The 21,751-nt window shown below is 42.6% G+C and overlaps 1 protein-coding gene across 2 annotated transcripts in view; it reads right to left on the bottom strand.

The window, feature by feature from the left end:
* Nucleotides 1-625: 625 nt before the first annotated feature.
* ZFYVE9 (zinc finger FYVE-type containing 9) overlaps nt 626-21,751 on the bottom strand; it is a 61,930-nt gene continuing 40,804 nt past the window's right edge. For both annotated transcript variants that reach the window (XM_040611351.1, XM_040611350.1), the window contains exons 11-19: nt 13,631-13,855; nt 11,091-11,173; nt 10,250-10,354; nt 7,502-7,652; nt 5,954-6,034; nt 4,416-4,578; nt 3,229-3,334; nt 2,077-2,253; nt 626-1,242 (exon numbers count right to left, since the gene is read on the bottom strand). In XM_040611351.1, the coding sequence (XP_040467285.1) occupies nt 1,081-1,242; nt 2,077-2,253; nt 3,229-3,334; nt 4,416-4,578; nt 5,954-6,034; nt 7,502-7,652; nt 10,250-10,354; nt 11,091-11,173; nt 13,631-13,855 (1,253 nt within the window). In that variant the 3' untranslated portion in view covers nt 626-1,080. The remainder of the gene's footprint in view (nt 1,243-2,076; nt 2,254-3,228; nt 3,335-4,415; nt 4,579-5,953; nt 6,035-7,501; nt 7,653-10,249; nt 10,355-11,090; nt 11,174-13,630; nt 13,856-21,751) is intronic.

Below are 21,751 nucleotides of genomic sequence, written 5' to 3'. Positions count from 1 at the left end.
CTTCTCAGCGGCGCGGCAGCCATGAGCAGCTGCTTTCCTTACTAAAGCCCTCTCAGGTGAGACCAAGAGCACGGGGCCGGGTGCAAGTGTTCAGAGCTGACCAGAAAGCCTTTTTCAGCAGAACATGCAAAAAGAGCCACTCTATACTGTTACCACAGGTAAGCTTTTACATGGTGCTGCTAATATGAAGTGCAAGCTGTCTTGTATTACGTGACACGAGCGGTACACTACAGCGTACAGCAAGGAGGAGACTTAAAGCTGCCCCGGGTGTTACTTGTCTTTAAAAAGCAGGACCTACTGGGGAGGAGGAATGAGATATAACTGCACTTTAGGGCTAATATTTCTTCTGCTTCAGACAGATTTGTAAACAAAGTACAGAATAGCAGAGTTGTTCTAGATTATAGAAATCTGCCGAGGTGATGGGTTTTTATAGTAAATACAGGAAAAAAGTAAACTCTAGCCTATTACACACACAAAACTGCAGTTTACATAATACCGCTTGCAGAGCTGCCTGCCCTTCCGCTCATTCGGACGCATATACAAATGTAGGTTATGGCTAGGTAATCTTTCCATCTCTCTCAAGGGCTACACTCCAAACATATTTCAGCCAATAATCTGGTTAAAATAATGTAAACGTTACTTTTTAATGTCTACAGAATAACCACAAACGGCATTATGATGAGGTCAGCATGGAGGTCTCGAGTGTTGTTTCTTACATGTCCATCTACAAACAGTACGAGATTGGAGTTTCACTTTTTATTTACGCCCCAGTGATCTTTGCACCCGTTTGAGCATTTAGAGTACATGACCGTAAGTCTTTAAACATGAGCATTTTTCTAAACAATAACAGAAGTGTATTAGCTGCAAGGATAGCATAGCCATGTTGTAGTATAGAAGCTGCCCTGATCCTCCGTTTGTTGACAATGCATAGAAGATTTAGAATTATGGAACAACTGTCCCTCCCTCCGCCCCCCCCCACCCCCAATAGTGTTAACAAAAGCTTAATTCTCCAGTTTTAAAGTGCAAATGATTCAGATACAACTGCTGCTGGAACAGGTCTGAACAGAAAATGAAGTCCTCTTATGAGATGTTTTCCAGAATATAAAAGATGAGCTCCATTATGACTGGCCCCTCGCTCAACTGACACGCCCCTCCATGAATCACTGGAACTAAGGCACTGTCCAGGTCATTCATGTATTGAGAGGGCAGTGGCTGTCCGTTGCTCCCAGCTTGATAACCAACCTAAAAAATACAAAGTAAGAGCGGGTTTTACAGAGAACAGGACACGAGGCTGTGAGTCAGCGGGCAGTAAGGGAAGGCGCAGGGGGATGAGCGGCCGGGGGGGCTGTGGCCTCTGCCTGGGGAAGCCAGGTGCTTGAACAAGATGTAGCAGGCACTAAAGCAGCTTTTCTGCTTGTTTTTGTTCTCTTATGTTCCTGGGGGCTGCCTAGACAAAATTAGCCTCTTTTTTTCTACTGCTTTGTCAAAGCAGATCATTTGGATCAGCAGGAACCGCACCCTGCGTTATCAGATTAAGTCACGCAGTGTTTAAAAGCTGGTTGGTCCTAAGAACACGTCCACTCCAGGGCAAGGCCAGCTGTCTTGCCCGGAGACCCTTATCTCTGCTTGTCGCTTTTGCCGTAGAGTGCTCTCGAGGGGACCTTCCATCTGTTTCTGCCTTGGATACAGTGGGATCTTTTAAGAACAGCCACGCTTGCGAACAGGGTTTTATGCTAACCCAAGAATACATTGAACATGCTCCGGCCTTTTAATGTCTGGTGAAAAGGCCAATTTAGTGCCTTCTCTGAGCGCGTGGCAGGCCAGCAACTCCCCGGGCTGCGCACTGACTACAGAGCAGGTGCTGGCAGCGGCACGTGGGGGTCAAGCCTGGTGTTAATGCAGGCGAGGCACAAGCTGCCCGCTCCTAACAGATGGCCCGGAGCAGCACACAGCAGCCAGCACCACCTGGTATCGGTACCTCTTTAACCGAGAGAATGCCTGAAGCGTTGCGTTCCCTCTACTGGGAACGAGCAAGGGGCCCACCCCACAGTGAAACCAAAGCTATGCAAGACTCACTTGATCCGAGTCGAGTGTAACACGCAGCCCAAGCTTAGTCATTCCATCTTCTTTCAGCAATTTAAGGTGAGGACAGAGCGCCAAACAGAAAGCCTTCGCCACGTTTTCAGTCAGTCGGCTGTGGTCGGCTGGGTCACTCAGACCACTGTGTTGCTCATCGTTTTCCAGGAAAAACACCTGAAGGAAAGAGTTAACGCAAGGTGTAACACTGGGCGTTTCTAGACGGCACTGTTACTGAGATGCCGTTTAAACGTCTCTTACAAATGAAGATTTAAAGACGAGCTGCTCAGGGAAGACTAGCAACAGCCCCTGAAGACAAGCCACCTTGTGGGGTGGGGGGAAACAGCTTCAAAGGAAAGATTTAAATAGTCGTGTTCTCAAAAACCTTTCGGTTCTGGTCAAAAGCCTCATTATGGAAGTTCACTATGTATTGCACATAGTTTTTAATAAAATCCTGCTTTGAAAACAGATGTTAATTTCAGAAAATTCACATTTTTAGTAGGAGCCATCCCTGAAGATTTGTACCATTCTCACTGAACTTGCCTCCCTTGAGGCCAGCTGACCTGGGGAAGAAGGTGAAGGTGGCAAGCTGCAGAGCGAGTAACTGGTTCCTCCTGGGCAGGCTAAGTGAAACAAAGAAATCTTCCTAATATTAATGCCTTTGCGTGCTGGCAGAGTCACAGGTAACAGCAGCTACGCAAGCAGTTTCTGCGAGTGACTTATGCCACAGCACTTTCATTTTGACTTACGACATTTTAGAAAAGGTGGCTCAAAATAATATTAAAAGTAAGTAACTATTAGGATTTGTCTGCGTTTAACACAAATGCAGATGAAACCAGCTGTTCCCTTGGGTCATGCAGCAAGTGTATTTCCAATAACCGTGTGTGAGAAGAGGTGGCTGATGCAGAGCAGGCTGTAGAGGCTGGTCGTGGTAGGGGCCAGAGCTGCCCATCAGTGATGGGGTGTTTTATTCTGCACACACCGTACCCAACCTTTCCTTGCTAGTAGGAAAGGTAATAGAGGTTTGTTCTGGAGAATTTGCTGCTTTAATTTTGGTGAGCAGGGAGAGCAGGTCAACGGAAGACAAGGCTGTAGTTACAATCCCAAAACACCAAGTGTTGGTTTACATGCAGCATAATTTGGCTGACTTACCTCTGTCCACCGAATGACCTTTCCGTTTGCCTTGTACTCTGAGCCATGAAATATCTTCACACTTGTTATAGACTCCATCGATTTGCCATCAATAGGGCTTACAACACTGTGAAAGGGAGGGAGAGGGGTAAGTTCCAGCTTAGCAGAAGAATGAACAGAGACCGCTGCAGAGAGAACTACACCTCAGCGCTCCAGCTGCCTTGCTGCAGGTTTGTTCATAACTGAGTGTTCTGCAAGTTGAACTGCGACTACACAGCGACGGACCCCATCAGCTTCGTGGGGCACAGACAGAAGTGGCCCAAGGAACCGGTGATGTCGAATGCAGCTGCCAAGTGTGGTGACAGTGCTGGGCCTGGAGCTTCCTAGAGAGTGGCCTTTCTGGAATGGGCCTACAAGGCTGAGCAGGGTGGAAGAGCTAAGAGGCAGCACCGTCCCTACTGCTGGCACCTGTCCTGGTCAACAGGCACAAACCAGGTGCAGGAAGGACCTTCCTGAAGGTTTTCAACAAAGCTTTGCACCAGAGCTGACATCTCGTAAGGTGCTAACATAGCAAGGAGGTGTTTATCCAGATAGGATTTTTATTCATTGGTAACCTTAGTGTAGGCCAGCAGTACCTGAAACACTACTAAACACAGCCCAGAGCTTAATTACAGAACCTAAGACTGACCTGGAAAGCCTGAAACTACAGAAACATCCTTCTTTCTACATGCTGAGTCCTTTAAATGTTTTACCTATCACAACAGTGATTTGCTGCCATAAATACTTAAGCTGCCATATACACCTTTCTTTTGGCTTAACTATCAAGAGTCCAAATATACTCTCCATGTTCAGCAATTTTATTTCCAGCACTACTTAATGCAAACTAAACACCAAGAGAGCAAAGTAACCACAATATGCAGGGTTCAGCACTGAGTGTTGGAGACAGATCAGTGGTTTCCAATAACTGCATATTGGCAATGTCAAAAAATCCATAGCGTTGACAACTTCCTAAATTGATGCCCCAAAGCTCTGGTATCTGAATTCCATTTTCATTACATTTAATTTCATCTTATCACTCAAAAGAGAGGCACAGACTTGTGATTCCTATTGATTTGAAGACTCGTGCACCTTACAAGATCAATTAAAATTTTTGACAAAAACAGTCAAACCGTCACCATTCAGTGTCAAGTGATTGCTCTGCTACTTACCCCTTACTAAAGTTTTTATCATCTTCTACCCACTGAATATGAACATGTTCCTGAGGATCTTCAGCATCTACTTTGCCACAAGTGATGGTGAAGTCTTTCATCTCTCTCAAGGCCTGCCTCAACGAGTCCATGTTCTCAGCAGTTATCTGGACCATTACTCCATCTGGGGAAACAAGAAATCCTCGTAAGCCAAGATAAGCAATAGTGAACAGAGCCTATATAGAAAAAGAAATCAACAGCCTTCCTCTTGCAACAGAAAGGTTAAACAGCTATTTTTAAGTGTCTAGGGGAGCAACACTACCTAAGACCATTTCTGAACTCTCAGGACTCCTAAAACGCAGCACTGATGAGCAGTGTGACAAGGGAAAGCACAAGGGTGACGTGAAGTCCATCTGCCAGGTGAAGTCAGCTGTAGCAGTGGCCACATTGGTTTGCCTCAGAACTTGACACCTGCTCTAGGCAACCCGCAGAAGCCCTGCGTGCCCCTCCTCCATTCAGCTATCACCGCTGTTGGCACTGCAAGCAGCGCTCCAGTGGTGACAGTTTTTGGGAAGTCGGTGCTTGCCTGACAGGGGCAAAAGGTACAGGGTTTAAATTCGATCGGCCTAAATTACTGCAGAATGACACACAGCCCCAATGTACAGATGCCTGGCCTGAATCCACCTGTACCTCTGTCTTAGACTAAACCACCACTTTAGACACAGAAAATGGTATAATGCCCCACACATACAGACTTACAGTGAGGCGGCTGCTTTTCAGCCCAGGGTGACCCCTCGCTCACCCACGGACTGCATGCGCACAGAGCTGCAAGCTCTCAAGCTGGCGCAGCTTAAGGAGTTCCTGCTTGTCAGCGGAGCTGTGCTAACTGACTGCACGCGTGGGCTTCTTGCGTACGTCGCTCACAAAATGCAAGGAGCACACTTAAAACAGTACTGTCTGCACCGCCGCTTCTGCGGTGAGGTTGGACTACAGAGTTCTGCAGCTGAGCTAACAAGCCATCACAGCCTTCCAGCCGGCATGTATTTCTGTGATATGACAACTGGTAAAAGAAGAACAAACCAAATCAGAGAGGTACCAGCTCAACAATCTCAACTTGCCATGTTCTTATCTGCCCACATACAAGCATATAAACAATGCACATCCATAATCTTGCATAATGCAGAGCTATTTGGGAACAGAGGAAACAGCGCAGGGTTTCCTCTCCTGGTCAGTGGATTACCCATTCCATATTTCTTAGGCTCACATTTTCCTCATTCAACCCAAGCCAGTAAACAGACAGCAGGCTCACGAGCCAGGTATTTCATATCTTACCCTCATTTTCTTGTGTCCCTGTTCTACAGCATCTGTGCAAGTTCCTCCTCATTAAAAGAAACGGGGGTGGGGTGGGGGGGGGGGGGGTGTTGGCTAAAAAATAGGGTAACACTGAAGCAGCAGCATGACTCAAATGCCCGAAGTGTAACGGCAGAGCCTGATAAGCACGGAGGTGAGCTGTGTGAAGAGGGAAGCGGTGTGTTTTAAGCAAGCAGTTCAGTTCTTACCTTCTACTATACTGGATTTGGCAAGGTAGCCTGAAGAGGATTTTAAAGCTCCACTGAACACAAAGAAGCTGGCACCAGTCACTGCAACAACAACAACAACAACAGGGGTGATTTAGTGAGGTTTTCATCAGAACGACACCTCACACAGGAATCGGGTATCACAGCTCTGTCACCCAGAGAGGTGATTAATCTAAATCAGGACAAATGCTGCTTAGAATTATGGTGACTTTAATGCACATCACCGCCTTGGATATGGAAGGGCAAATCACCCAGTCGTTTTCTAAACTGGACAAAGGTTTTGTCAGCCTTAACAAATGCTCCCTCTCACTCTCCCCATATACACCTCTAAGTTTCAGGACTACTAATTTAGGGTAACCATGTACATAATCAACTTCTAAATGTTCCCACACAGCTGGCAAAGATTGTGAGCGAGCTGTTTATGGAGCACACTATCACCAACCCACTGGCAAGGCCACAGCTCAAAGCCACCTGATTTACAGTAAAATCCTCTTAAATGACCACTAAGCATCATGAAATTCCTGCAGGAAATCCCTCTTCTTGTCCCATATGTAAAATGAACAGAAGTCAGATAAGACCATCAGTCCTGACTGATATCCCATGCCAGTATACTCACTGGAGTACTGACTGGGGATACTTGCAAAACAGAAGTTGGCCTCTGTCTTGCTTGTTCTTATTTGGCAACTGTATAAATGTCTTTGCCAGAAATTTTCCCCAAAACTACAACATTTTAATTCTCAGCACATCGCTGCTGCAGCCTTTCAGCCTACTTTAACAAAAATAAAGCCTGGAAATTAGGAGGTCTAATTAAAGTGAACATGAGGAGTTTCTTGAAGATGCATTATTAAAATGCTGCTGCTGTTGGTTATTCCTATTTACCTTTATCTCATACTAACTCAAATCCTCCTCCCTTCCCATAGCACAGGTCAAGCACAGGCAACCACAACCTCACCTGTAGCCTCCAATAATGCCAAATAGTGCTCATTATTAATGCAGAGATGTTGCCTAACTCACTTACAGCACCATGACCTCCAGAGCACTGCAGGTCCTGAGCTGTATTGTGCAAAGAGTATTACCATATTTACAAGGAAGCAAGATGTTACATGCTTTATTTTACGTCTGCTTGATCTATGAAGTCGCTAGAACAACTCTCAGACAAATTCAGAACAGCACCATCGGCCAAGAGAAGCACAATGTGGACTGTACACAGGACACAAACTGTACAGCGTGCCACCTGACATCTGAGATCATGGATTCTACAAAGGGAATAAAACACCAGAGGGGTAAAGGGCAGACAGAGCAATGTGTTAACTACTTGTGTTGCATGTCTAACTCACAAAGCTGCCTGTTTAGGAACACCAGCAGTCAGAATTATTTTCTCTGAATGTCTTAACAGAAACTCAGTTAAATGCAGGCAAACCCAGTTCTGACCAATTCACAAAGCCACACGCTGGAACGGTAACACAAACGGCACAGAAGTCATGCAGAGTGCCGGGAGGGAACGTCCTCCTCGTGAACCCATGTTCTCACCCTTCCTCGGCTGATTATGGATGCTGATGGCCTGCGTCTGGTAATTCCCGTCATCGTTCTGAACACACACCAGATGTGAGTCTGCTTTCTCATTGAAGCACGCTCCCCCTGCTAGAACATGCTCGTTGGATTTGTTCATGGCTTTCATCATCTGCAAACAAAAAGGTTTACCATTTCTAACCTGTTTGTCAAGCACTACCATAAATAGGTGATTCTTGGAACAGTTTAATTGGACAGAGTGAGCTTCTCAACACTGCTCATCTTCTCAGGTCACATTTTAGCACTCAGAACCACAAACTGCTTTTGAAAAGAGAGTTCAGGTCTTGGACTGTCTAGCTGCTTTAAAGTGCCACCTTTTATGTAATTAAGATAAATCGTTGCAAAAGCTATTATCTCTAGCTCTTTTTAAAAAATAAATTCACAGGAAAAAAGGATTAGAAAAACACTGGGAGGAAATACCTGGCTTGTTTACACAAATACAGTTGCTTATGCCATAAATCATAAATGCTGCCTCTGCAGCTCAGTGCTACTCAGACCTGTGGCATTTAACCCTGGTTCTGCCACGGTGTCTCTGTGCTTCACCTGCAGGAACTGGTGAAATTGGGATCGATGTTCCCAATCAGAAAACTTTTTTAAAAAGATCTGAATCATAGACATCCAGAAATAATTTTAATTCTTTGCAAAGAAGGCCTCCAAAAAGCACCCAAAAATGTTTGTGATGTATCTGCACTTTAGTTCTGCCAATTGTCATCTAACATACACTCAGTTACATGCCTTGACAAAACACTCTTGTAAATCATACAGCTTCTTTCCTTCTCTTCCCCTTCACGGAGGCTCAGACTATGAGATTTTTAATCCAAAAGAAAACTGAGGGTGTCATCTATCTCTGAAATTTGTTTTAAACCCAAAAATTATATGTTTGCTTAAAAGATAAAAAGACAAAATAATTACACGCATACACCCCACCCCCAGTAAAAACCCTGATGAGAAGGAAAATGCTGAATTATTTGACATCTCGTAATAGCTCTCATAATCCTACCCTCCGCTTCCTGTAGCTGATAAGCATGCACGCTACACACAACACATTTATCTCTCTCAGTCTAACATAAAACCTTAATTATAGTGTCAGGAACATTAGCCGATGCTCACAATTGACAAATGTGCACAGGTGTAATGTTTGGGGAGGAAACTTAATTAAGATTTTGCATCAGACAACAGTGTATTTCATTATCTAGTTTATCATGTCATGCTCCAGAAACAGGATTTTAGCTCCGCAGCAGCCATCTTTATGGAGCCCAGCAGTTGCCTTCAGCATAACAAGAAACAACTGGACATAGCACCTGTGCTTTGTAACATGGCAACTGATTAAAAAATGCCAGTCACCTTTGTGGAGGGCCTAAACAAGCAACTAAGTATGACTGTAAGCTGTAGAAAATTTAAATTATTTTAAAGACAAACGTATGTATTTAACAGAAAAACTATATACTAGTGTTTGTTACTTACTTACTTGTTACTCTGTGCATGAGGTTTAAAATTAGCTTTTCACTTTCTAGATAGCCCGAGTGTTGCTCTTTCTGATTAAATACTGCTTTACACGAGGAAAAAAAGTAGAAAACTTGTGGTTTAATTCATCTTAATTCAAACTAAACCCATGAAAAATTTCTAGTAATTCAGCCTTTCAACTGGATGGCAAGCAATAATGTTAAATAAATAACACTTCCTCCATTTGAAAAGCCGTATCCTTGCTTCACGCTGGAAAGCGAACCGAAGCAGCTTAGTGCAGCATCTAACACAGAAGAGGAGCTGACACCCTTGCAAACACCAGGCCCAGCTAACGCTTATTGAACTGCATCCTGTGTGCCAGCCTGTATTTAATTCATGCAAACTTTACTGACCTTTTTCATGTTCTCACAGCTGCATCAAGAACTAATACACCTTTTAACAGATCCTTTATCTGCTTGCTTCACCAGTTTCATCTTGTTTGAACCTCACTTTGTCATTTTTTTCAATTTCTTTCTTTATTCTCACTGTTATTTTACTCAGATGCTTCTTACAGGGAAATCCTCTCCTGAGGTAAAGCTGTATTTCTGCTCTGGTATTACAGGAAGTTTTACAAATACTATTTTGCCCAGGAGCTTTGCTCTCACCCCCACTTCCCATCTGTTTCAAAACACCAAGTTACACCCCTCCTCTTCAGACAGAACACAAAATCAGTCTCCACTGTTCTCTTTCATTATTGATCAAACACCTTCTCACCCGGCTTTCTCAAGAGCACTAAAACCTAAAGACGCTCACTGATCTTCTCACACCGGAAGTCAAGTATAAAATTTAGATGTTGAGAGAAACTTTACATAAAATAAACAGCAATCCAACAAATACTAATAAATGCTTTGGGTATGCACACACAACATAGATGAGAAAAACTAATGCACTTTTTCCTCCTGGTTTACCTCCAGTGTAATGTTTGTTACCTTATTGGCTCAAGTCAAACCAGTATTACACTTCATACATAAACAGTTAACAAACCTGAAGAAAAACAGTTTAAGAGTTTAATTAATACTAAACTGAATTGTATTCTTCCTGTGGAGCCACCCTCACTCACTTCTAAAAGATGTGTGCATCATGCGTTTATCATTTGCCTTTGAGGCAGTTTTGCCTAGAGGTAGCGAATAAAATTAAATCCCTTTAGATCCCAGGTCATCCAATCACAAAGAAACTGTACACCGACATATTTCTTACAAGCATTACCTCATTGTATCTGTTGCTAGGAATTTTGATGCTGGTTTTCCTGACTTCCATATCAACCACTAGGCCTTGGACCACAGGCAGTGTGTACTGGTAATTTCTGAAGTCCTGGTAATTAAAACAAGTTTTTTCAAGTTAGGCATGAGGATCATCATTAACACCATAGGTTTCATAACTATCCGAGTGACTACTAGTTAGCCCATTAAAATAATTGTAATGATGGACTGAAAAGCAGGGAGGGATGGAGACATCACAGCTTGTAACCTGCATAATTGAAGTACACAAATCAGAAAACATCATTATGACTCAGTCATTTCACCGATTTTCTTACATCAAAATTAATATCCTCCAGTCTTTAATGTCATCACTGTATGTAAGAAAATTTGCTGTGTTCTGTTACATTACTAGAGTTATTACTTTTTCTAGCAGTGAGATTAAATCATGCATCAAAAAGAATTTTCTATATTGAAAATATTAGCAAAGTAGGAAGAGCTAATAACTTCGCTTCAGTTGAAGCACTCTATAATCAGAGCGCTGTGACTGCACACTGATGACCTAGCACTTCTGAGAAAGGAATCGGAGCAACTAACACCCTTGTTTCAAGATTCAAATGCTCTCGGGCGGCCAGGTTTTGGATGCTGATTTGGGTGCCTTGTTACAATTCCCTGTGGTGTTGGAAGCTGACATCCAATATCAGTAACAGCAGGCAAATTCACCCAAATGCCCACTGTTTCCTCTTGTCATCTTCTAAGCCTGCCAGCTACTATCTGAAACAGGAGTACAGCTCTCCCCACACTGATCCATTCACACCGATGGAACATGCATACGCAGTCTCAGCACTTACTGCAAGAAGGTTCATAATCGTGTGTCCCGTCTCTCCAAACAAAGGCTTACGAAATCTGACGCTAAAAAGTGGGCATGGATAAACTAGGATAAAATAAAACAGAAAAGATCAGATTGAAATTTACATACTGAGCTTCTGCAAAAACAGACTCAAACGCAATCTTCTCAGTTGAGCATTGTAAGCAGCCACGAAAGAAGAGACTATAAAGACCACCAGAGTTTGAAAAGCCAAAAGGAAGACGGGTTTAACATTATAAGCACCTTACACATGTGTCATGGCTCCTTGCCCGCCACACTGGAAACGGTAAGAATTATGTGGAATGCTTACAAGTCCCACACTGCAAGAGTGAACCTAGTGATCGGATGCCGATTGCAAGGATAACTTTTCTAAATGTTTTTCTCAGGCTGCTTCTCGGAAATGGCTTCTTTTTTTATGACCATCCTGCTGCTCTCCGCTGTAGCATCCCAAGCCTTTAGCTTCTGTGGCTGCTAATTTCATTCTGCTAATTTCAAATTCATTGACTGTGGCTGCACATTCAAGTGTGACATTCAAGTGATAATACAGATTATTTCATTTTCTGTTTTCATGATTTCATAAGAATGTGGCAGATTCTCTACAGGACTATGTAAAAAAACAATTAAAAGGACATTTATGGTATGTCAGCAATGCAAAATATCTGCATTCCTTGGCTGACTTAGCCGTACTTGTAAAACATCTATGATGCAATTCAAAGTGTAGTGTATGGATCTGGCTGCATGACATTATGTTGCAGCAGAAGCTGTAACAGTGCTTGAAACATGACTCATGCGGTAACGTGCAATGCCAAGGTTGTCTACACGCATGTTTGAAGGAAGGTTCCTCAACTATCCTCAGGCAAACACTCTGCCCCATTTCCCAAAATGCCGCACATCTTGACAGTTCCCAGTGTAGTCAGGAGGGGCTGCAAAATGCTCAGCAGGTTTGAACAACATCACCAGGATTTCCTGATAAGCTCCAGCTTCTGCATACTGATGTGATATCTGGAAAGCATCACAGCTCCTACACACCACACACCCCCATACAGCCGCCCAGCTCGTGCACGGTGCCCCGAGGCACCAGGAAGTGCTGAATTTCCCGTCTGCCACCCTGGCTACGTACAGCAGCTACATCCCAGATGCACTGAATTCCCTGAGCTTGAGCTGTACGGCTGATCAGCAGATGCTCAGCAGACGTTTCCTGAACATCTAGCAACCCGAGTGACTCCGGCATCTGATCTGCTGCTCATCCAGCAGTACTGGACAAATTGCCAAAATCTGACAACTCCACCGGAAAAGAGGATGGAGCCAAGGAAACCTGGGACACAAATGCAGCCCCTTCCAAGAGAGGCCTGAAGAAATGACCTGCAGTCACAACTGTCACAGCACAAGTGAATATGCCTAAATCCAGACCACAGCTTCAGGAATGATTCAAACCCCAGCTTCCCAACATACTCAGAGCAGGTACTTCTGTTTGTGAATATCAAAACATTTGTTTCTGTGCTCAGAAACAGATGCCACATCCAAAATACGAGCATCTATTTTTGTTTTTCTAAATGTTGATGGGAATAAATGCACTACTTAAAAATCTCATGGAGACACATGAAAACTTGCACACCTTTTAACACCTTGTTTCTTTGGATAAGTTTAACCTCATGTCCTCCCTCATCCTCAGAAGGCAAATTTTGAAAATTTTCTTTTTTCTCTCAGGTAACAAAGGTATTTTATGAAAATTTCCCAATGCACCCTAAACATCACAGATTAGATTTACAAATCCCTATGAGGCATATTCTAAAACTTGTTAAAAAGTTCTGGAAGACTTTTGGAAAAAAATTAGCAGCAGACAATTTCCATAGTAATGCAGATTTATGAGATGTGCCAATTAAAACAGCAGATGAGCAAGACACCAAATTTTTGGCCTATCACGGTGGACAGACTTCCACTAATCTCTTTGCTTTAGCGATGCCAAATGTCTTTTGAAAGCGATTTTAGTCTAACTTTCTGCTAATTTCATGTGAACTGCTAAGATTTTGTTCAGCTGAAACACTCTCCAGCCTATTTGTTACTAGTTGCAACAGAATTTTTGCAACAAACTGCCACATCAGTTGCCCCTACATGCATAATGTTATTCTCTGGAAAACGAGCATGGTCTTAAAAACCTAAAAGAAAATATTCTTTTATTTTAGCATCTCAAAGCTTTCCCTTGTCTGATTTAGCTGGTGTAGTTAGGACTTCTTCTGCACATAATTCTCTTTCAGGTCACTAAGTGAACTACAGACGGCTGCTCAGAACTAGATTTGCCTCTACAAAAATCTCCCTGATCAACCAATACAGTTGTAAAAATGCTGTAGGTCATATCACAACCTCAGTGGCTGCAATGTGGGTAGGAAACACAATTTTTACTTGCCCGTTTAAGCTTGTGTGGCTTTGACAGGTAATAATGTAGGGCTCTGTGTGTGTGTGCTCTAAATCAGAACATATTCTCCTGCAGAAATAATCACAGCTAAAAGAATGCACGTTACTTACGTCTGTATTCAGCTCCGAGTCTCAGCATCAGCCGGATGGGGAACACTTTAGCCCAGGGAGTCTCCCATTTCTGAATGAGGATGCCAAACAAGTATGGTGGAGTTGGGAGCACCAGGTCTTGCAGGGACTGATACGTAGCTGCAACGTACAAGAACCCTCCATGTTCTTTGCTTCCAAGGAAGCTCTGGCTGAAAAAGGAGTGTCCCAGGTTGCCAACAATGTTACCTATGAACAAAAATGCTCGTTACTTCACTGGATTGAGATTTATACCAAGAATTTTAAAAGTTTTTCAGAAGGAAAAAAGAACAACCATATTAAATTCGCTTTGCTTCCTGAAGCATTGGTATCTATTAATCACACAAGAAACAATGCTTTGCTGCACACAGGGGCTCAGGTTACCTCCTGTGCAAAAGCAAGGTAATATGTTACAGGGTAACTGCTGTAGACTAGAGCCACCAAAGCCACAGTTATCTCTGGCTGATCCACCTTTGGCGACACATACTCAGTGACTATCCCTGGTAGAAGTCAGTTTTGTAAGAACACGCACGCATACCTTCATTTCTGTACCTGACTGACTGAGCCGTGCCTGCAAGAGTGTTACCAGGATAATAGGTACAACCAAAGACCTACCACCTCTCCCAGGGGAGCAGGGAGAGAGACTAGCCTCAATCATTTCTGTGATCCGCCTGTTTCGTGAAGATCTGCCTGTTTCAAGTAGCAGAGACAGCGTAATGGAGGGGATGATGCATCCCAGGGATAGCCAGGGAAGAGGAAAGATAGCTCAGGCCAGCGTTGCTGCTAAGTGGTACCTGCAACCTCCCCCACCACTACAAAAGCACCCAAAGAAAGGCTGTTTTCAGTGTCTCCCAGATATTCAAGGGGGTTCCACTGCAGAAGCTGCTGTCGACTGAACTAAACTTACAGATCCAGCTGCGACTAAAGGAGGGATGTGCACCTGGTCAAACAATTAATGCCCACTGGTTGTCCCTCCATTTGGGCAAACCACTGGGGTGCCTGCTCAGACCCATATTGAAGATCTGAGTAATTTTAAGAATTATACAAAAGAGTGTTTATTTAATTAGTATACTTCATGTAAAATGTAACCGAGAGACACACAAGGGAGAGCCATCACTAATTTTTACTCAGTTCTACTCTTTGATGCTCTTAATTTCCAAAAATGTTTACACTGGAATGGCTGAATGAATCTGAATGTTGATTAGATTATTATAGCATCCAACACAGTACTTAATATTAAAGCAAAGAACCATGATGTGGTTTTATCATTATTTCTTTTATCAAATGACAACAGCAGCATGCAAATAGCGTACAGAATAGATGATCACAATTCTCCATAGGAAGATGTGAATATTAATAGTGCTGATTTGCTCTCAAAGAAAACCACCAGTAATTTCAGAGAGCGCAGTGTGGTTGATCACACTGCTCATGAGGAACCACGGGGGTTCAAGGTACTCATGCAGACCTCCTGGGCTTCTGCAGTAATCCCAGGCCTTCCCACCTGCAGACAGAGACTGCTAAGTAGGAGTTTTTCCTCTTTCTCCACCATCTCAGAATGGAGTGTTTATATTTGAACTGAAGGCAGGGATGTGCATGTTGGAGACATGCACATCAACTGCACAGCAGCTGCAGGGGTTTTCCCTTTTACACACAGGAGACACACACGGACACACAAACATGGAGTTTTAAGTAAGTAAAAACACGAGTCACAGAAGTGCAACTTTGACATCCTCAGTAATACAAGTATGATCTTCAAGTTCAGCCTTGTCTATTTTTATACTGCAAAACAGCCTAAAAATTGCTCGTAAGCATTTACAAATGCAAGAAAAATACATACAGCAGGTATAGTTTTGGCCAGCAAAGGAAAAGTTAACCAACGAGTCCTTTCAAGTCTGTCAGTTACTCTATGAAAGCCCCCAGACACACCAACTCTCCGTAAAACCAGCACCATCGTGAGAGTAACACAGCTATTCCTGCCCCCACTCTGGAGATGTGGCCATACTTTGTGTCCCTCCAGACCACCTTGGCACAACCATCACCACCTACTGCTTGCTGCCTTCACATGACCTTTGGATCTCCAGCTTGAAACACAGCTACTGGCAGGTCTATAAACAAACGGCTCCTTTTATACTCCAAGTCCAGGGGTTTCCTTGCTATTCAAATTTGTGAGCACCTTAGATTTATTTTTTTTTCTGTACCCATAAGGTGCTGGCACAAACCAAGTTCAAGTTCTGTGTTAAAAAGCATCAGGCTTCGACAGCCCAGGCACCCCATGGCTGGGTGCGGTCCATTCATAGCTGGCCGCTACCCTGCGAAGCTGATTTGTAATTTTACAGATACACACAAGCCAAAGCTGACACCATCACCCCAATCAAATTCCAGAACTCCCACAGTGGCTACAATTTATGCAATGCTTAGCTGAGCGTACTTGATGAAAAGTAGCTACTGGTCAAACTGAAGGACTAACATGATTAATAGAGCCACATCAAATGTTGTCAGCTGCTGAGAATCATTGATCCTGCCCACGTGCAAACACGTTTCTCTGTCAGCCTGTGCTGTAACACTATTGCCGGCTCAGTGCATACACCGCTAATGCACCAACTCAGGGGTCTTGCTAGTGACTGCAAACCTATGTATCAATTGGTGTTCATGAAAAAGATTTCCACTTATGTAAAATAGCTGCTGCCATCTTTCTATCTCAACTCTGTTCATTTGCTTTTGCAATTCCCACCTACCCTCCCTAGTCTCCTCTTCTTCATCTACACTTCCTTTCTCCCCTCCCATCTGTTCTTACCCAAACAGGCCTGACAGCAAAATTACTTGGTGAGGTTCTCTGTTCCAGAGACATGACCATAATAATCCTTTCTAACCTTCAAATGTATGAAGCATGTGAACTGCTAAACTGAATTAAATTCTGCACCCTTTTCTGAAGTATTTTCTGTGTGAAAGAGGCTAGCAAAGTGAAGCTGTACAATACTGTACCGTTCTGAGACGTGTGGTACTGCCCACTGGGATGACAAAGCAATCAGACATTTCCACTTGTGACTGTTGCCAAGCGCTGCAGCAGAAGGGGACGACTACTTATTTTTTCCGTTTCGGGAGATGGAGCTTCAAGACTCACACACTTGGGATGCCTTAACAAGAATTTTTTCAGCCAACGGAAACATGAAAAAAAAACAACCTCAGAGTGGAATCTGCAACTCAGCTCTTCAGCACTTTGCTACCATAAACCACAGCATTATAAATCACTCCTCCTGACACAAGAGCTCACACAGTGCAAGCTCCAATAGGTTACCACTGTTAAGAGGACAGACTAGGGGGATTAGGTAGTTGTGCCGCAATTCATTATTTATAAGAGCATGCAAGAGCCTGCTATGTGGAGAGCATGAGGAGAATCAAGCATGTGTTTTCCTGCACTCCTCTCCAGTGCCTTTTTCAACCAGCAAACAGAAGTTAAAAAGCCTCTCTGGGCTTTGGGCTTGTCCCACAAACATTTCTGCACTGATCAGGGGTTGTTAGCCCCTCCTGCCACATCTTTGAAGGTTCCAAGCCAAGGCCCCACTCATAAGTTGCTATTACCAGCGTGACACAGTCAAACCCAACCCACTGCACCATTACACATTTTAAGCATAGAACTGTGTTTCAGAAGCCTATAAAGTTTAGCTGTCAGAAAAACCTTCCAAAGAAAGCATGTAATGTAATTTACAAAATATCACAGCTTTCTTTTTAAAGAGGTAGTCTCACAGCGAACAAAAAGGTGCCTTTCCTTATACTAATTTCCCGCACTTGCCATCAGACAATTGACATTATTTAGGAAGTGCCTTAAGTGTGCATGAGGCATCTAAAGCAGCTCTGCAGGAGGTCAATACTTATTTTCTTCTCAATTATGCTGGCTTACCCTTGACTTTAAATCCTAAACAGCTCTATAAAGCCCTTTAAAAAAAATCCTTTTATCCACTGATGTGAATTTCTCTTCAGTCATGATCCATGCTGTTTTGAATTCTTCACTTAAGTATCTTCCTCTGATGAACAACATACTTTGTGTATCAGTTTGGTAATCTGTTCTGGACTTAAATAAAATAGTTCATACCAGGAAAAGTGAAGATTCCTACATTTGTTTATTGCCCTCAATATGTGGCAAAGCCAGCTAGGTGCTTTTGCCAAAACCAGTGAGGATAAATTCCTAATTTTATGCTTCATATCTTTTGGTTAATCCCAGGGCAAGAAGCTGGTATTAGCACCCAGTCTCAGGGAAGGCATACATACGTGGCTTGGGGAAGTTAGCTGCATCTGCCCAGCCTCATTCCACTGCCATCGCTAACAACCAAGAACTGCCAAGTACCCAAGCCCATGCCAGCATCCTGAAAACCCAAGCATTTCGGTTCTGTTGCAAGAGATGCAAAGCAATATTCAGCTGGGAGCAATCTTGCCAGATGGATTTTCTTCAAGAGCAAATGAGCGCACAGTCTTCAGAAAAGCAATACAAACCCAGTCACTACCACACCAAGAGCCACAAAGAGCCACAGAAGAGACAAGAACATTAATATAACATGATGGCACAACACATCTGTAGAGATGCCAACACTGAGAAAAAAACATATGAAACTCAACATTCAAAATTCTGACCATACTCAGCATTTTTTTACTGAAACACACCAGCAAGTAATCTGGAAAGAACTTATTCATATTGGCAAGGGGCATAACACTTCACTTACTGTCACTGTGAGTGCAGCAGTTACCAGCACCCAAAACTTCCCCAGACTAGTCTGTGGCAGTCTTCCAAACGATCACTCTCACATCTTATAGGATGTTTGATTTTGTACCCATCGTACCACCTTACAGTTGCAGAGGTGTATTATTCACCTAGTTAACCTGTTCTTTGTTCAAAGCATCTACATGGGCTTCTTCATAGATCTACTCTGTATTAGCTACCACCTTATTTAACTAAAACCAGGCTGGGTAAGAAATACACAAAACTGACTGGGATAAATCCACTCTCACCCAGAATATCTCCAAAACCAGGGTGATCACAAAGCCATTTCAAGCTGTTGCCAGATTTGCATTTTCCCTGCAAAAGTAACAGTAGCATTTATTGTGTTCCACCAAAAAGTTGATGCACTAGGGCATATCTGGCAGCTCTGTATTAACACATTCAACTGCTTCAAAATACCCATTCAGACAGACAGAAGTTCCCGTTTTTCCATTCACTAGACCTCCTGCCAGGCTTGTAGCCAACAGACAAGGATAATCATGGGATTACTACTACAAGAGTACAACTACTAAAACCACAACAGAAATCATTAGCTTCCAATTTCAAAACAAGAAAAGCAGCGCAGCAGGGAGCTCGATGACGGGAGGGCCAGAGGAAAAATACAGTGACGGAAACTGAACAGCAATTAATACTTGCTTTAATTAACAACTTTACAATTTATTATAACTCACATGCATACAACCTTATAGTGAAAAATGCCATTTTTCCTTCAAAATCTCTCCACTGTTTCACAATTATCAAGCCCTAACACCAGACTAGCTTGAGGATCTCCTGCAACAAAACTAATGAAGGTTCGGGGCGGTGATGTACCAGACTGACAGCTATGCTGAAATGGGACGTGAATCTGAAGGACAAACTGCAAAGCCTTGAGTGTACGGACTAAGTGCTCCTACCTGCAGGCCTGAGGCCTCGTCTCTGCTGTCACGCCTTGCACGTGCTAGAACCACACTCTGCAAATGGCTGACAGCAATACCTAGCGCTGAGGGCAGGACTCATCTCCAAGAAATAAGTTAGTCTGAAGAAGGCAGAACCATCTGGGAAGAGGTACAAGTACATACAAGTTTGTGTTTCTAGGCTTGAATGCAGAATTCAAACTTAAGCAAGAAAAGCTAGCAAATAAATGTGACTCATGAAAAAATAATTTTCTGTAGATATGGGCTTTAATTAAATAAACAAAAGGGGAATGCTGCGTTTTTCAGCTGAAAACAAAACCAAGAAACCTGAAATCACTCCAAAGCAAAATCAACAACACTAACAGTAATTCTTGTTTCCATTCCAATAAAAAATACTATATGTGTCTTTTTATTTTATGACTGTTTTTAGGAAAACATTTACTAAAGGAGATAAATAAAAACATCCACAGAGTTATTTCAGTTTCCTGATGGCAAAATACATTTAAAACAACATATTATATAATGAAAAATAAAACTGTGAAGCAGGGTTTTAAATAGTCTCTAACTTCCAATGCGAATTCTCGTTTACTCTCAATGTCTATCACCTAATCACCAGGAGAGGTGCAGTACCTCTGAAATGAACAACTTGGGAAGCATGGCTCCATCTACAACAGCATGCAAACTGCTAACACTCCCAAGGGATTAGAACCACCAAACTGAAACCCCTACAGCATCATATCCTGTGTCTCTGGCTGAATAACATTTAAAACAGCCAGAGTTGCAAACATGCTTATATATACTTCTCCCTCTCAAACACACATGACTAGGAAAGAAAAAAGAATGGATACTGAGAAACGGCATTACAAAATGCTATGGGAATTTAACAAGGTGCTACGGTCTACAAAAACTTCAATGTGGTTTGGTATTACATAGCAACTCAAGGTGTCTATCTACTTCTACTACACGTCTGATACACAACACAGAGCAAATCCTACCAAAAGAACATTACACAGTTTAATTCTTAAACAATGTGTCCTGGTTTTGGCTGGGATAGAGTTAATTTTCTTCCTAGTAGCTGGTACAATGCTGTGTTTTTGATTTAGTATGAGAATAATGTTGATAACATACTGATGTTGTTCATTACTGCTAAGCAGTGTTTATACTAAGTCAAGGACTTTTCAGCTTCTCGTGCCCTGACAGTGAGAGGGCTGGAGGGGCCACAGCTGACCCCAACTGGCCGAAGGGATATTCCAAACCATAGAACACCATGCTCAGTATATAAACTGGGGGGGAACTGGCTGGGAGCCGCCAATCACTATTCAGGGGCTGGCTGGGCATCGGTCAGCAGGTGGTGAGCAACTGTACTGTGCATCACTTGGGGTTTTTTCCCTTGGGTTTTATTCCTCTCTCTCCCTCTCCTCCTTATTACAATTATTATTGTTGTTGCTGTTATTATTTAATTTTTTTAACTTTATTTCAATTATCTCAAACCATGGGTTTTAATTTTTTCTCATTCTGCTCATCCCACCAGGGTGGGGCAGGGAGTGAGCAAGTGGCTGCGTGGTACTTAGTTGCTGGCTGGGGTTAAACCACGACACAGTGAAATTCGGTTTCTGATTAAGAATTGTATGATAGTAAGCAGGTCTTTGCACCAGTGCAATTGTAGGATATCAAATTACTACCACTAGAGCACTAAAAAAAGAATTCCAAATACATTATGTAGGAGTTATAAATTATGCATTTCTGTAGTGTAATTATACAGAACTTCATCGCAATATACACACCAAGCTGGATTTATATGTGCAATATACATAGATATACACACACATGCAATTTTTCATATCTCTCTCTCTGAATAACATCATAATTAGAAGATAAAGCATTGCAAATGAAGTGAGATTCGGAAAGGTATTTGTTTGCAGTGCACATGAGATCCATTATGACATGGGATAATAGTGCATTTTGAACCTGGCAACCTCTCTGAACAAGCTGACCTTTGTTGTATCAAGACATTTTAGGAAATGAAGATCTTTTTCATTATTTTATTAGCGTTGGATTCAGTCACTCCAAAGGCATTACAAATGATATGCAGAACCCTTTGTAAATGTATTTTCAGTACATAACTTTAATATGATCCAATTTCACCTCTGGAAAACTAGCTTTATTTCCTAATCAGTGGAACCAAATACTTGCATTTTTCCTTACGCAATAAATTTTGAATTCTAAGGTCCAACAATAGCTAAAAGTGGAAGCCCATTTACTTAGCAAACGTAAAATGTGTAAAGGTTTACATAATACAATGTTGCAATTGAGATACTAAAATTCAAAATTCAGGGATAATTCCTGCAATGCCCTGCAATTCATTCCAGACACACATATACATACATATTTGTATTACTTTTGAATCTAAATACTATCTCCGTAATGTGGCAATAGACACAT

This window comes from Falco naumanni, chromosome 11 (assembly GCF_017639655.2).
Source record: "Falco naumanni isolate bFalNau1 chromosome 11, bFalNau1.pat, whole genome shotgun sequence".
NCBI lineage: Eukaryota > Metazoa > Chordata > Aves > Falconiformes > Falconidae > Falco > Falco naumanni.
This window is presented reverse-complemented; position numbering and strand designations above follow the sequence as displayed.